The 16,692-nt window shown below is 42.4% G+C and overlaps 1 protein-coding gene across 3 annotated transcripts in view; it reads left to right on the top strand.

Annotated features, from left to right (window-relative positions):
- Nucleotides 1-16,692, top strand: part of VPS13B (vacuolar protein sorting 13 homolog B) — a 410,777-nt gene that overhangs the window by 61,944 nt on the left and 332,141 nt on the right. For all 3 annotated transcript variants that reach the window (XM_056853998.1, XM_056853999.1, XM_056854000.1), the window contains exons 12-15: nucleotides 1,333-1,524; nucleotides 2,412-2,581; nucleotides 3,218-3,412; nucleotides 4,545-4,669. In XM_056853998.1, the coding sequence (XP_056709976.1) occupies nucleotides 1,333-1,524; nucleotides 2,412-2,581; nucleotides 3,218-3,412; nucleotides 4,545-4,669 (682 nt within the window). The remainder of the gene's footprint in view (nucleotides 1-1,332; nucleotides 1,525-2,411; nucleotides 2,582-3,217; nucleotides 3,413-4,544; nucleotides 4,670-16,692) is intronic.

Below are 16,692 nucleotides of genomic sequence, written 5' to 3'. Positions count from 1 at the left end.
GAAGCAACTCATTCATTCTTGAAGGAGTGAAGTACTTGACTGAGTTGGATTGGGTGGTGGGATTTCTGAGAGGCTATAAATGCTAATCTCTAATTTAAAGAAAACTGCAGTGCAATCATTCAAACTCTTCCAAGTCCATTTAAATCAATGAGTTTAGAAGGATGTAATTCTGCTTAGGATGGTGTCCAGGGCTGGCACTTACCCACAGTTCTGGAGATTGGCCAGGGGGCTGTGGCAATTTTAAGGCTGAAGGAGCTCCCCCCCACACCATTAGCACCAGGCCAGGGGGCTTGCAGCCATATTGGTGGGGCCGGAAAATCTTTTCCCATATCTATATGGCCCAGCAAAACAGTGCTGAATGGCTGCAGCAGCAGCAAAGTGGTGGAGGTAGCTGAGGAAGGTGGGCAGGGGGAGTCCAAGCAGAGTCACCAGGAGTAGCCGGGGGGGGGGCAGGGAGGAGGCCTTGCTAACATACCCAGGTACAGCTGGCCATGTTGAAATAGCCATCACAGGCCAAGGGAGCTAGAGTAGGCCATGGTTGGGAGCCATAGTAGGGGCATGGAGACAGGCAGAGGTTGAGGATAGTGACTTCCTGGGATCAGCACCAGCCAGCAGCAGGTAGTTTTGAAGCCTCGGGTTAGGTGGGACTGATGAAGGTAGAAAGTACAAGGGTGGCCTTGTCTCAGACACTTGGAATGAGGTAGGCCCCACCCCTAATTGGAGGGCACTGTTAGAGTCCAAGGTGGCCCTCCCTTCAGGGCGCCTTTATTAGGCACAACTCCACAGCAGTTTGGGAGGGACAGGCCAAGCACACCTAAGCAATCAGAGGGGGGACCAGGGGCTGGGGAGAGAGGGCTAAGGCAGTTGTAAACCAGCCTCCTCCCCTTTGCTGAGAAGTGTGTAGGGTGCGCTAAAGAAAGGAGGAGGCTGGAGGGCAGACCCACCTTAGCCTCCAACCCTCCAGGATGCAGAGTTTGACAGATGGCATTGCAGGTCAAGAGCATGAGGACTGAACCTGAAGTCCCTTGTTCAAATGTGAGATCACTTTGCTGTTCACTTTCAGTAGTATCTTTCTGCATGCAATGGAAGAAGCATAGTAATCAATCTACATGTGTGCTATAAAATTTCAAGTTGGCAGGAGAAATTCCAAGACACAAATAAGAAAAAACAAAGTGTTGAAAAAAGGAGCTGTTGAAGATAACAGCTGTTAGAGAAAGAGTGGTATACTCTCTGTACTTGATTGTGTGGATATGTGCAGTTACTATTGCAGCAAAAGTTTTTCATGACTAATTTCTGCATTTTCATTGTCTGGAAAACATTCTGCATTTGAAGGGTCTGGAAATCAAGCAGAGGTATCTTCCGTAAAGATTGAAGACTTGGGCAGAGTTCAGGAGATGTCTACAAAAAGTCTGATTGTAGGCCCTCTCAGTCTTCGACTTGATAGTAGCGCAGTGCACAGGATTATGAAAATGATTGCTTGTGCTCTAGAACATGAATATGAGCCGTACAGCAAGTCTAAACAAGGTATGCTATATATTAATTATTGTTTTTTGCAAGTTAAATAGATGAGTTTAACAGACAGGTATTAATTACAAATAGTATGCATGTGCAAAAAGTGCATGGAAATTAATTTGAACCACTTTAGCATAGCCACCAATAACAATGGAAAGAGAATCTGTTTTGTTGTGCCTCTGTTTGACTAGTGCAGTGCCTTCCGAAAGAGAATGATAGGTGGATACAGCCAGATTTTCTGCTTCTGAAAAAGGATGAAAAGGTCCCTTTTAACCACCAAAAAGGTTACGCTGGGGGTCGTGGGATCTGCATGGACAAAAAGCATGTACAACGGGGTCTGTAGTAAGGAGGGGAAATAGGTGAGATTGAGTGAGAAAGCGGTCTAGATCCAGCCAAATATGTGGTATCATAACAGGCACATTTTGAGGTCCTAGAGGAGGAAACCCCATCATAGGAATCTCTTTATGGTAAAAGTTTAAAGAGAAATATAGTAGATATGATGTTGAGAACCATTTGTTTTGTTTATTATTTTTGTGGTGTGGAACATAACAGACTTATTTTAGCTGAGCATTATTTTTTCTAGAAGCATTCCTGAACATAGTAGGCTGGCACTATGTTTGTTTGTTTTTTGTAAAAAAAAGAAGAAGCTTACCACTGGGGGTTTTCTGTTCTCCTAATGTTTCTCCTTTAAAAAACATCTCTCCTGTATCAGCTTTTAGATTTTCGTGCTAACTTTACTATTAGATTAATTCTTGATTGTACTGTGTGTATGTTATTTTATTTAATGTTTAATATTGTTGGAGGTTGCTTAGAGGGCAATAAGTGAGATACACATGTAAGTAAGTGACAATGGTTATTCACTTGGGTCATATACTACATTTGCTTAACTCTAATTATAGATTTTGTAGATGGAACTCAAGCTATGCCAAGTTTAGAAGAAATATCAGTTTTGGAGGAATATATTCCAACTCGAATTACCAACTTTACAATTCTGAAATGCACTGTTACAATTCCTATGGCTGAATTCAACTTGCTGTGTCACTTGCTGCCTATAATCATGGGACAAAAGGTAAAATAATGTCTGTTATGAACTGGATATGGGATCTGCATATAGACACTAACTTGGGATATAGAGAGACCATGTGGTGTAGTGGTTAGAGTGCTGGATTACTATCTGGGAGACCCAGGTTCAAATCCCCACTTTGCCATGGAAGTTCACTGGGTGACCTTGGGCCAGTCACTCACTCTCAGCTTAACCTTCCTCACAGGGTTGTTGTGAGTATAAAAGAGAGGAGAGGAGAATGATGTAAGCTGGTTTTGTTCCCCACTGAGAAGAAAGGCAGGATGTAAATGAAGTTGAATAAATAAATATAGGCTTATTTCATACAGGTTAACTTTTTGTCATTAATTAACTTTATAGCAATGTTTAAAAATTGTTTTATATATATAATCTGCAACATAAAACTCTAAAATACCCCAAAACTGTGGGAGAGGGGAAGAAAGGAGAAGAGAGGGGGTTGTTTTCTGATAGCTTTATATTTGTTCCTGAGTATACATTTGTGCATATTACAAAGTGGTGGCAAAATGGATTATACAGATATCTGTACTGAGATGTTTTAAAATGTAAGTTAGGAGTTCTTTCTTTAAAATTTGGGTGTGTTATGTTAAATGGGTGTCTATTCTTTTTTCAATATGTTCTCTGAAGAGTTCAAGCAGCTTCTTAAATACTACCAGTCTTCAGCCTCTCCGTCCTCTGCCTTGTATCCAGATATTGGTGAACAAAATTGTCTTGGAACACTCCTTACCTATGTATGCTGAACAGCTTGTACAAACTGTCAGCAGCCTTAACCAGCCATCCGATAACTTACTTCACTATTGTTATGCACACTGCTATCTGAAGGTAAAAAAAAAGTGTTATTATTTTAGTGCACTGAAAATGGCTTTGACTTCCTAGAACTTTATGTAGACATTTGGTTACTATCAAAAATCATTATATATATATCGCCTGTCCCGCTATACCCCCCAGAGAGCGTTGCACTTTTCTTTGGATAATCTCCATGAGATCCCTGGCCCAAAGATTATCCAGATGTCTTCGATGAGGACTACTGCCTTTTCAGTAGTGGCCCCTATCTGGTGGAACTCTAGGGTTGCCAACCTCCAGGTACTACCTGGAGAACTCCTCCTAATACAACTGATCTCCAGCCGATAGAGATTTATTCACCTGGAGAAAATGGCTGCTTTGGCAATTGGACTCTATGGCGTTGAAGTCCCTCCCCTTCCCAAACCCTGCCCTCTTCAGGCTCTGCCCCAAAAACCTCCTGCCAGTGGTGAAGAGGGACCTGGCAACCCTATGGAACTCTCTGTCTAAGAAGACTTGGGCCATAAAGGACCTTTCTCAGCTCTGTAGGACCTGCAAGATAGAGATGTTCTGTCAGGCCTATGGTTGAGGACAGCAACAATTTTTCATCTACGGTGTTCCATTGGCTGGCCTGGGCTCCTGAAAATACCTCCTGCCCATTTTGCCTCCTCCGGGCTTTTTTCCAGCCCTCTTTTTTGGCTGCTGTTTTGTTTTAAGCAGGCTGTGTATGTCTTTGATTGTTTATATTACTATATTAACATTGAGGAATTGCTGACTGGCGCTGTAATTTTAAGGTTATGATTATGTTTTTAATGTGATACTTATTGTGGTACAATTGTTATGTATTTTATCTGTTGCGATCCACCCTGAGCCCACCTTAGTGAGGGAGGGCAGAATATAAAATTATTATAATCACCGTCATAATTAAAACAAACAAAAATTAAATTACTGAGCTTGGGTTGGATTGCTGTTTGAGCCAGTTGTTTAAATATGCTGTAGGCATCCTTTCTCTGACATAATATATTTTAATTTTTGTAGAAACATGCTGTCCTACTGATAATTCATACTGTCAAATACATTTAAAAAATAAAAAGTGATTAGCTTTAGTATAAAAATTAACACATCATGCTCTGCTCTTACTGTTCTTATAGCTTGATCTTTTGATTTGTTTCAGATATTTGGTTTTCAGGCAGGGCTATCCTCCTTGGATATTAATGGGTTGTACAGCTCACCAGCCTCAGTTGTTCCCCCATTCAGTACTGCTTTTTATGGCAAAATGCTCCAGCTTCCAAAGTGTTGGTAAGTATTAGATGCTTAATATAAAGTATTGGCACGTGCATTTGTTACATTCCAGTCAGGGGAAGGGCAGGAAATGTCATAAACATCCATTTTATTTCTTAAGAATATACCAGACATGAACTATAACACCTTCAGAACTAAAATCACTTCAGTACATGATTCTGCTTCTTCCTTCTCTTTTCTCAGACTTCCTGTAGGTTATGTCTTAAAGAGTCAGTAATATATAAAAAATAAGACACAAAATATATAGTGACTATTATGACCTTTCACATGTTCTGTGTCCTTAATGAGAGCCAGAGTGGTGTAGTGGTTAAGAGCGGTAAGCAGCGGAGTCTAATCTGGAGAGCTGGGTTCGATTCCCCACTCTTTCACATGAAGCCTGCTGGAGACCTTGGGCCAGTCACAGTTCTCTCAGAACTCTCTCAGCCCCACCTACCTCACAAGGTGCCTCTTATAACAACCAACTCTTATTATTATTTATATGGAGTTTAATCCAAAGTTCCCTTTGGATGGGTGAAAAGTATAGTAGTAGGATGAGGGGAAATTCTATTTTTTTTTTTGCAGCTTCCTGCCCACATCCCATGCTGTTGTAGACTAGAAGATTTCCTAACCCTCAAAAGGAACAGAAAGGCAGGAAACCCTGATGCATAAGTTGAACTTTGCTTTACAATATCTAAAATTCAAACCATACTTTCCAATATTTAGATGTATGTGTTGATTTGCTATGGTATCAGGTATTGATCTTTTGTGGGCATATTGCTGCAGCTATAATTAATATTTAGTGGCCCTTTCTTATAACTTGTCTTAGATTTTCTGAGATGAATACCATATTTATACCAAGACTAAAGTGTTTTGAAAATCTCTTTATTCAAGTCAGTAGTGAAATCATGAGCAGCATATTAAATTATCTGGGGACGAGTGTGTTCCTTATTTACAATGCTGTTCTGATCCAGGGATAAGTAGTCCATTAACATTATTTTCATAATTCTAAAAAGGTGCAATGTGTTTCTTTCCCCAGCCCTTTTCTTTCTTTAAATAGCTCTTGAAATAAATGTTTATTCACACAGGTTCTACTAAAACAGCATATTTACAATAGTCTGTTTTTATATACTGTTTGAGAGAGTGGGGAGGATATGCTGCTTTGTGACTAATAGCTATGGTTCTTAACAAACTCATTATTGTAATTGGTAAACCAACAGGTGGTGGTAATTTATTTTTTCTTGGTCATATATTTCATTGGCGTGTCACAAAACAATAAAATAATGTAATTTAAATAGCTTGCTTTATAGTGGAACAATTACCCTTTCTCTGTGTAAAGGAAATATTTTGGTGCAACAGACAAGAATTTAAACTGATGTAAGGTTAAAAATATTGTCGAAGGCTTTCACGGTCAGAGTTCATCGGTTCTTGTAGGTTATCCTGGCTGTGTGACCGTGGTCTTGGTTTTTTCTTTCCTGACGTTTCGCCAGCAGCTGTGGCAGGCATCTTCAGAGGAGTAACATTGAAGGACAGTGTCTCTCAGTGTCAAGTGTGAAGGAAGAGTAATATATGGTCAGAAGGGGGTTGGGTTTGAGCTGAGTCATTGTCCTGCAAAGTATCAAAGGTAATGTGCTATTCATTGTACTGTAAGTATCAAGATAATGTGATAATGAGGGTGTGGTATGTTAATGTGGAACTATTGTATCCTGAAGTGATCTGTTAACATGTTGAATCCAAAACTAATCCGCATGGCTATTGTGGACTGTAGTCTTTGTTAGTCTGGAGGTTTTCAGGACAGGAAGCCAAGCCTTATTCATTCTTAAACTCTCTTTTCTGTTAAAGTTGTGCTGATGTTTATGAATTTCAATGGCTTCTCTGTGCAATCTGACAAAATAGTTGGTAGAATTGTCCAGTATTTCAGTGTCTTGGAATAAGACCCTGTGTCCTGTTTGGTCAGTCCACAATAGCCATGCGGATTAGCTTTGGATTCCACATGTTAACAGATCACTTCAGGATACAATGGTTCCACATTAACATACCACACCCTCATTAGCACATTATCTTGATACTTACAGGACAATGAATAGCATATTACCTTTGATACTTTGCAGGACAATGACTCAGCTCAAACCCAACCCCCTTCTGACTATATATTACTCTTCCTTCACACTTGACACTGAGAGACACTGTCCTTCAATGTTACTCCTCTGAAGATGCCTGCCACAGCTGCTGGCGAAACGTCAGGAAAGAAAATACCAAGACCACGATCACACAGCCCGGATAACCTACAAGAACTGATGATGTCAGGTTGATTATGTATCTTGACAAGGGTTTTCGAAGACAAAGTACTTCACGTGCCTGCATTAATGTGGAGACAACCTGATGCTTATATTCAAATAATGTCCTACTGCCCTCACATATCTCTATTCAGTAGTCTCTGGAGTCCTGGTTTAATAATGGATGGGCAGATTTTAGTTGTATATGTGCATAATAAAATTGAAAGACTGGATTCATACATGCCCTGACCTGAATGGCCCAGGCTAGCCTGATCTCATCAGATCTTAGCTCTGGTTAGTATTTGAATGGGAGACCACCAAGGAAGTCGAGTCGTTACACAGAGGCAAGCCACCTCTGGACATCTCTTGCCTTGAAAACCCTACAGGGTCAGCAAAAGTCAGCTGTGACTTGAGCGCACTTGCCACCACCCTTCATACATGCCGTTGTGCAAATGGAAGGGACTTCTGCTCGTGCAAGGGGAAGGGGAAAGCCGTTGGCTTTTGCCTGTTTCTCCATTGTTCCTGTATGATATCCCTAGTTATTCCAGAAGGCCCTCCAGTTCTCAAAAGTAATTTTTTTGGGAGCGTAAGAGACTGCCATGCGAAGAAAGCCTGGCAAGCCTCAATCCATAGAGTACAGGTTGTCATAGTTCAGGTCCAAGCCAAAGTGTCCTTGTACTTCAGATGTACTCAATCAAGACCCCTAAATTATCCAATATTTGCTAAAAATATATTTTTATTGACAATGTTTTTGTATTTATATTTTCCAACTATAGTATATGGTACAATACCTGACCTAGAACAGATGCATTAGTTCAGAAGGGGGGAATGTTAATGTAAATAAAATTAAGCAATGTTAACACAAAACAGAAAGAAAATATTTATTTATTTATTTTGCAGCACTGGCTTAATGATTGAACTGGATTAAATTCTTGCCTTTGAACTTTGTTTTGTTCATGAACTTATTACAAAAAACATTAATTTATGCTACGAATCTCAATAAAAAAATAATTTGAGGGTAATGAAGTAGAAATAAATGAGTGCAGCAGCCGCATTGTTAAATGAAGTGTAGTATGAAGTGAATAAAACTCCAGATGAAATACATCAAATAGCACTTGAACTAAATCGAAATCAGCATGAGGACTGAGAGCTGCATTGAAGTCATGCAATGAGTGGGAACTAGTCTGGTAGGATAACCTGGTAATGTCATTAAGCTTCAGCTCTCTCTCTCTTTCTCTTTTAAATTATACCACCTGCTTTATTTGGATTTTGAGATTTCACATTCCAGAGGTGCTTAAAGTACACACATCTCATGATACATATGTTCTATATACACAACAGGCCATAGTTTTTAAAAACAAAGGCATTTTATGAACTGTTATGGAATCCCCTAGGTAGTATGCTTTGAGTTAGCAGTGAAAATCTCAACTTTATTTCTGACATAAATCTGCAAAGTAGCTTTCATTTTTCTACTTTAAAAATAATTCCAAATTATATACATCCAATATATGGTATTACTGTAATATTTGCACTTTTCAAACTGTATTTGCAGAACTTTGGGTAACATACTTCATTGCTTATATGAAATAACATCATTAGAGATGGCAGTATGAACTGCAGCATTGAAATCAGTAGTAGGAAATATCACTATAAAATTGGCTACTTAACTACATGTGACTCTGGAGTTCTGTGATCAGAACTCCAGACATAACATTTAGCCCTAAAATGCATTTGGGGGTGGGGGCTAAGACGAATAAGGGCCATGGCACTATGGAAAGGGAAATTAACTGTTCCCCCTGCACTATTTCCCTAGTCAAAACTGGCTCTTCCAGAGCAATTTAATTGCTGTTAGAGGGGAAAGAACACAAGCACAGTATGAGCACCTTTTGTTTTCACACAAGGCCTTAAAGTAGCTATGGAGGAAGGACTTTTTTGATAATGGTTTTAGGGCACTTTGTATTATTGTTGGAAACAATGATCCTTTACAATGAGTTGTAAAGGAAAAGCAGTGTACAAATGCCTCAAATACATAAACAATAAGCACCCCACAGCTGCTTTTTAGGGCAAAGTAATATGTCACATGTGGTTGGCCATCAGAGGGTAGGATTAAGAAGTGGAAACTTAAAAAAAAAATGCTGACAGCTCAGACAGTGCAAGCAAGTGCTCCAAATTACATACCGTATATACTCGTGTATAAGCCGACCCGCGTATAAGCCGAGGTGCCTAATTTCACCCCAAAAATGGGGAAAAATTAGGCACCCACGTATAAGCCGAGGGTCGGCTTATACAACCCCCGGGTCGCCCTCCCACCCGGCCTCCCGGGCCCTCCAGACCCACCCCTAGGGGGGGAGGGGGAAGAGCCCCTGAACCACCTACTTACCGGGAGAGGCGGCGATCAGCTGGCGGCGGCGGCCCCCCTGGCGCGCAGGAGTCAGCGCAGGCGGCTCCTGGCCTGGGGGAAGCGTGCTGGAGGCGGCGGCACTGGCGGCACCCCCCCCCCGGCTCGCAGGCCACTCCTGCAGGCCGCTCCTGGGCCGGGGAAGCGCGCTGGAGGAGGCGGGCCCCCCCGGCGCACAGGCCGCTCCTGCAGGCCGCTCCTGGGCCGGGGGAAGCACGCTGGAGGCGGCGCCGGCGCCCCCCCCGGCGTGCAGGCCGCTCTTGGGCTGGGGAAGTGCGCTGGAGGCGGCGGCATCGTTGCCCCCCCCAGCGCGCAGGCCGCTCCTGCAGGCCGCTCCTGGATGGGGGAAGCGCGCTGGAGGAGGAGGCGGCGCCCCCCGGTGCGTAGGCCGCTCCTGCAGGGCGCTCCTGGCCCAAGGAAGCGTGCTGGAGGCGGCGGCTGCGGGGCGCCCCCCCCGGCGCGCAGGAGGCCCTGCAGGCCACTCCTGGCCTGGGGAAAGCGTGCTGGCGGCGGCGCCCCCCCCGGCGCACAGGCTGCTCCTGCAGGCCGCTCCTGGGCCGGGGGAAGCGTGCTGGAGGCAGCTCCGGTGCCCCCCCGGCGTGCAGGCCACTCCTGGGCCGGGGGAAGCGCGCTGGAGGCGGCGGTGGCACCCCCCCTGGCGTGCAGGCCGCTCCTGGCCTGGGGGAAGCGTGCTGGAGGGGCAGCGGTGGCGGCGCCCCCCCCCGGCGCGCAGGCCGCTCCTGCAGGCCTCTCCTGGCCCAGGGAAGCATGATGGAGGCGGAGGCGGCGCCCCCCCCGGCGCGCAGGAGGCCCTGCAGGCCGCTCCCGGCCCGGGGGAAGCGTGCTGGAGGCGGAGGCGGCAGCGCCCCCCCCCCGGCGCGCAGGCCGCTCCTGCAGGCCGCTCCTGGGTCGGGGGAAGCGCGCTGGAGGCGGAGGCAGCAACGCCCCCCCGGCACACAGGAGGCTGCGCAGGCCGCTCCTGGCCCGGGGGAAGGTGTGCTGGAGGCGGCGGCGGCGGCAGCAAGTCCCCCCCTCCCTCCACCTACCGTATTGACCCGCATATAAGCCGAGTTGGGATTTTTCAACCCTTTTTTGGGGGGCTGAAAAACTCGGCTTATACGCAAGTATATACGGTAGTATCATTAATCTTTTTGTAGATTAGGTTGATTGCTACGTGAATATATGTATTAAATAGTTACCAACACAGAGATATAGATATGTAAAGTACTGTGAAATAAATTAGGAAATAGAACTGATAATCGCTTTTTCCTCTATGGCAGCATTTCATATGCAGTGAAAACTATTTTTTTTTATTTTTTATTTTTGTTTGTATAAGAACAAGCTTCGGAAGTCATCAGGCTTGCACAGTTCCTCCTTCCTCTCTCTCCTCTCATATGTGTCATGGATATTAAGGACTTCCTGATTCCCAACAAAACACAGTTGGTCATGATGTCCAAATCATGCTTTGGCCTTTCACCTACAAGCTAGTATTCCAAATCACAGTTTTATTCTGGATTATAGGCAAAACAATAAGCCTTGGTTTATTGCTGTGGTTTGTTTGAGCCAAAAGACTTTAGACACCTGAACAGCAAATGAGAGGAGGAATGGGAAAGTGTGACTCTGAGGACTTCCAGGACTTGTTCTTTTAATGGCATACTATGATTTGTCATTGCTTTTTAATATAGTCGATGCTGCAGTAATTGCAGAATTAGATCAGTATTAAGACAGCATGGTACCAGCAGGTGGTAGGCATTAATCCCTTCACTTAGTTCCCATGGAAATCTAGTGTTGCGCTGACCACCACCATTCCCAAACACAAAGAAGACAGGAATCCATATGCCTTTATCTGCTCTATGAGGAGAAGCGTCATGGCTGAATCTCTGCCAGTGCTGAATGTTTTCCTTCCGCTGCAGTGGGGCTGCCTTAGCAGTGTATAATCCTGGCATCAGTGTACACAATGAGGCCACTCCCAGTACTGAGTCTGCCCAGAACAACATGAGGTAATAATTCCAGAGGGATGGCCATGTTAGCCTGTAGCAGAAAAAAACCTGGAGTCTTGTGGTATCTGCTTAATACATTTGTATGCTAGTATAAGTGTTTGAGTATTAGAGCCCACTTCATCAAATATATGTAGTGAGTCCTTCCTGGGAAGACATTGTATATGATTTTTTTTTAAAGAGGCTAGATCAAAGAGCCATGAACTGTTTGAAGCACAAGGTGAGATGTAATTATGTAAAATTAAAATGTAATGAAGAAAACTACAGAGACCATTCATGATAGTAGTAAACTGGTGATAGGTCTGTGCGTGTGTTATGTGCCATCAAGTCGCTTCTGACATATGGCAACCCTGTGAATTAATGACCTCCAAAATGCCCTATTGTTAACGACCTTGCTCAGGTCTTGCAAATTGAGGGTTGTCGCTTTCTTTATTGACTCAATCCATCTGATGTAAGTAAGTGTTCATTCCAACCAAGGAATTCCAATCAATGGTACTATTATTTTGGTAGTAATCGGTTGGATCTATTAATCCATGGCTTCAAGGACTGTGGATCATTCTTCTCCCCCCCAGGTACTCCTTTCTGTCTTGGTGCTGTGAGGCCCACATGGACTAATATTGTATGGTTGTGGGACTGCATTGAAGAGGAGAAAGAAGTGGAATGATTTCAGCCACTTCCCCACCTCTCCCCAACTTATGTTACTATTAGTCCATACAAGTGTTGCAAACTCAGCAATTTGCCTAGGGTCAAAAAAGGTGGTTGGGGTGAGGAGATCTGAATCCAACAGCATGTTTTGCTGATGGTTTTCTGGATCCAACCCATTGTCTTTTAATCTAGTCAAAATATATTGCATAGACAGAATCGTTAGAGCAGGATCTTTAGTATGGTTTAAACGTAATTAATAATATGATCCATAATGGATGTGGTGGGGAAGGTATGGTGGTGGAGAGAAGAGCAGGGCAGGTAAAGGGAAGGGGCAGCAGACATCTGCATTCTGTTACCCTTTCTACTCTTCTTCCGGATGAAGTGCAAAGATGGTATCCATGTGTAAGTTACTGGAATAGCGTTAAACCAGAAGAGACTATTCAGTTTATAATCCCTAGATATATTTTGAAAAAAACTATTGATGGGTATTATCTGATTTAGGACATATAATAAAATTATAAGACAGTTTTTATCCTTGAGTTTCAAAAGTAGTTGACTGGTAGTTTAATGGGTACCTCGATATTAATTGGTTGTTTAATATCTGATTACTATTGTATTCATGTGTGTGACATGGTTTCATAACTTTTTAATGGTTATAATAAGAAAAATTTAATAATAAAAAAAAGGAATTCCCAATTTAAGCTGATCTTCAGTGCTTTAGGCCAAAGGTTGGAGGGCTAATAGAGTTTGTTCCAGTACTCATTCAGAAATTTTTAGCTCAGCAAGTATAGTCATCTTTTGCTTGTTGTTGCTGGACTCAAGCCCAGAAAAAAGACTACTTGCCTGTCCTCTGATTCCAGGGTTTTCCTCCCATGTAGCCTTGACTTCCCCCCCCTCATTCTCATATAGCAGATAGAGTTACAATAATTTTTCCTCTGAGGCTACAGCTTTTGGCCTTTGTATGCATTTGATCATGTAGTATTCTTTGTAATAAGGATTCTGAATGTGCAGATGTAACAAAACATTTTAAATATTTTTCACAATGGCAAGTATGCCAATCATCCAGTTAATCAGTTATAGCCAAGTGATCATATTCTTGACTCAATTGCATAACTTGGTTTTAGAACGAATTGATTCAAAATTAATAATTACTAAAACCAGATAACATCATCTGAGTATTCTAAATAATTGATCTTTTAAAAAATATATATAATGTGCCTGATGTTCAAGCTGGTTTCAGTAAAGGAAGAGGCACTAGAGATCATATTGCAAATATACGCTGGTTACTGGATCGTACTAGAGTATTTCAGAAGAAAATCAGCTTGTATTTCATAGATTACAGCAAAGCTTTTGACTGTGGATCATGAAAAGCTATGGCTGGTTTTAAAGGAAATGTGTGTGCCACTATATCTGATCGTTTTGATGCACAACCTGTACTCTGGACAAGAGGCCACAGTTAGAACAGAATATGGAGAAACGGAATGGTTTCCAATTGGTAAAGGTGTCAGACAAGGATGTATTTTATCTCCCTATCTCTTCAATCTATATGCAGAACATATAATTAGGAAAGATGGATTAGATTTAGATGAAGGTGGAGTGAAAATTGGAGGGAGGAACATTAATAATTTGAGATATGCTGATGACACTACATTATTGGCAGAAAATAGTGAAGATTTGAAACGACTACTGCTGAAAGTTAAAAGAGAAAGTGCCAAAGCAGGACTACAGCTGAACATCAAGAAAACAAAAGTAATGACTACAGGAGAATTACACAACTTTAAGGTTGACAATGAGGAAATTGAAATTGTTCAAGATTTTCTATTCCTTGGCTCCACCATCAACCAAAAGGGAGACTGCAGCCAAGAAATTAGAAGGAGATTGAGACTGGGAAGGGCAGCCATGAAGGAGCTAGAAAAGATTTTGAAGTGTAAGGATGTGACTCTGGCCACCAAGACTAGATTAATTCATGCCATCATATTCCCTATTACTATGTATGGGTGTGAAAGCTGGACAGTGAAGAAAGCTGATAGGAAGAAAATAGATTCCTTTGAAATGTGGTGTTGGAGGAGAATAGATCAAATCAGGCCTGAACTGACCCTAGAAGCTAAAATGACTAAACTGAGGCTATCGTATTTTGGTCACGTCATGAGACGACAAGAGTCACTGGAAAAGACCGTCATGACAGGAAACGTTGAGGGCAGCAGGAAAAGAGGAAGACCCAACAAGAGATGGATTGACTCAATAAAGGAAGCCACAGCCTTCAGTTTGCAAGATCTGGGCAAGGCTGTCAAAGATAGGACATTTTGGAGGACTTTCATTCATAGGGTCGCCATGAGTCGGAAGCGACTCGACGGCACTTAACACACACACACATATAATGGGCAGCCTATTCCTGAAGGGGGGTGGATGCACTGTGAAGAAAATAAAGCAATTTAAAATGTAAAATAGAGGTAAATCACCCATAGAAAACAGCAAGGCTACACCACCAAAAAAGGTGGCATAGCAACGCTTTAACTCAAGGGGGTGTTCCCGGGACAAAAGGCAGCTCCGCCCCCATGAAACATCCCCCCCCCCCACATGCCGGCGCAGGCTCCCACCCTCAGGAATTCGCTCCTGGTGTGGCTGCTCTGGCTGCAGAGCCCTGCACAGTGGTGTGGCTTACTGGCACCAGAGTGAATGCCCCCATGCCAGCATAAGTGCCTCTTATCCTGGGATAAATGGGCACTTATGTCAGTGCAGGGTCACGCCAGCTCCTATTCTGATTCAAGGGGCCCCTTCCGGATTGCACTCTTTGCCACCCAAATCATCCCCCATATCAGGCCTGTCATGTCCAGAGCATGTGAAGAACTAAAACATGAGTCGTGGGGCAAAAAGGGATAATTGAAATGTGTTTTATACGCTGTTCCCTATTGGGCAGAATAAATCTTCAAAGAGAAAACAATGGTATGTAGACAGATACAAACCACCAGGTAACTTTATTAGGTTGTCCAAATACAGAATAGAAAGAGGGAGATCAAAATGGTGAGAGAGAACTATTAAGTTACAGTAATACAATGACAATTTACTTGTGACACTCCGATGTAAACTGTTCACTCTTGCACAATTCTAGTGTGTGGTTGTGTTACTTTAAGTCAAATACCCGATTAAAGTTGTTCAAATCCTCCCATGTGGCTGCAACATTCTATATTTAAACAGACAAACTATATTAAAGAGCAAAGAGCCAGTATAAGAAAACTCACCTGCATAACTGAAAATATACAATTTACTATTTGATAATTGAAATTTTGATTAATAATTCATAAGTTTTCTGCAGCTCCAAACACTGGTTGTTGTGAATCCTTTATTAGGAAGAAATTAGGGGAAGACGTGTATTCTGTGCTACTGCCTCATGCCAAGAGAGTATGCTCACATAATTTGGCAATGTGATCATTCAGTTTCCTGCATGTTTCTAGTACTGCAAAAAAAAAAAAAAAAAAAACCTTATAGCAAGACATTCCATAAGGAAGTAGCTTTTTGGGCAAGGGACTATTTTCTCTATCTTATTCCATGAAGTAATTTTTAATTTAAAAAATTCAGAAACTGTGTTAATGTAGTTTTTCGAGATGAAAAAAATAGAAACCATGCCTTGAAATTGTGCTGAAGATCATACAAATGATTTGGCTTCTGAAAGAGTGCTAAACAGATGTACGATGGGAATTAAATGGCAAGTAATAGGGTAGATATAATGCAAGTAATAGGGTAGATATAATGCAAGTGTTATCTTTCTCACATGTGTGTGTGTTAAGTGCCGTCAAGTCGCTTCCGACTCATGGCGACCCTATGAATGAAAGTCCTCCAAAATGTCCTACCTTTGACAGCCTTGCTCAGATCTTGCAAATTGAAGGCTGTGGCTTCCTTAATTGAGTCAATCCACCTCTTGTTGGGTCTTCCTCTTTTCCTGCTGCCCTCAACTTTTCCCACCATGACTGTCTTTTCCAGTGACTCTTGTCGTCTCATGATGTGACCAAAATACGATAGCCTCTGTTTAGTCATTTTAGCTTCTAGGGTCAGTTCAGGCTTGATTTGATCTATAACCCACTGATTTGTTTTTTTTGGCAGTCCACGGAATCCGTAACACTCTCCTCCAACACCACATTTCAAAGGAATCTTATTTTCTTCCTATCAGCTTTCTTCACTGTCCAGCTTTCACACCCATACATAGTAATAGGGAAGACGATGGCATGAATTAATCTAGTCTTGGTGGCCAGTGACACATCCTTACACTTCAAAATCTTTTCTAGCTCCTTCATGGCTGCCCTTCCCAGTCTCAATCTCCTTCTGATTTCTTGGCTGCAGTCTCCCTTTTGGTTGATGGTGGAGCCAAGGAACAGAAAGACTTGAACAATTTCAATTTCCTCATTGTCAACCTTAAAGTTGTGTAATTCTCCTGTAGTCATTACTTTTGTTTTCTTGATGTTCAGCTGTAGTCCTGCTTTGGCACTTTCTCTTTTAACTTTCAGCAGTAGTCGTTTCAAATCTTCACTATTTTCTGCCAATAATGTAGTGTCATCAGCATATCTCAAATTATTAATGTTCCTCCCTCCAATTTTCACTCCACCTTCATCTAAATCTAATCCATCTTTCCTAATTATATGTTCTGCATATAGATTGAAGAGATAGGGAGATAAAATACATCCTTGTCTGACACCTTTACCAATTGGAAACCATTCCGTTTCTCCATATTCTGTT

This window comes from Euleptes europaea, chromosome 8, assembly GCF_029931775.1.
Source record: "Euleptes europaea isolate rEulEur1 chromosome 8, rEulEur1.hap1, whole genome shotgun sequence".
Classification (NCBI taxonomy): Eukaryota; Metazoa; Chordata; class Lepidosauria; order Squamata; family Sphaerodactylidae; genus Euleptes; species Euleptes europaea.
This window is presented reverse-complemented; position numbering and strand designations above follow the sequence as displayed.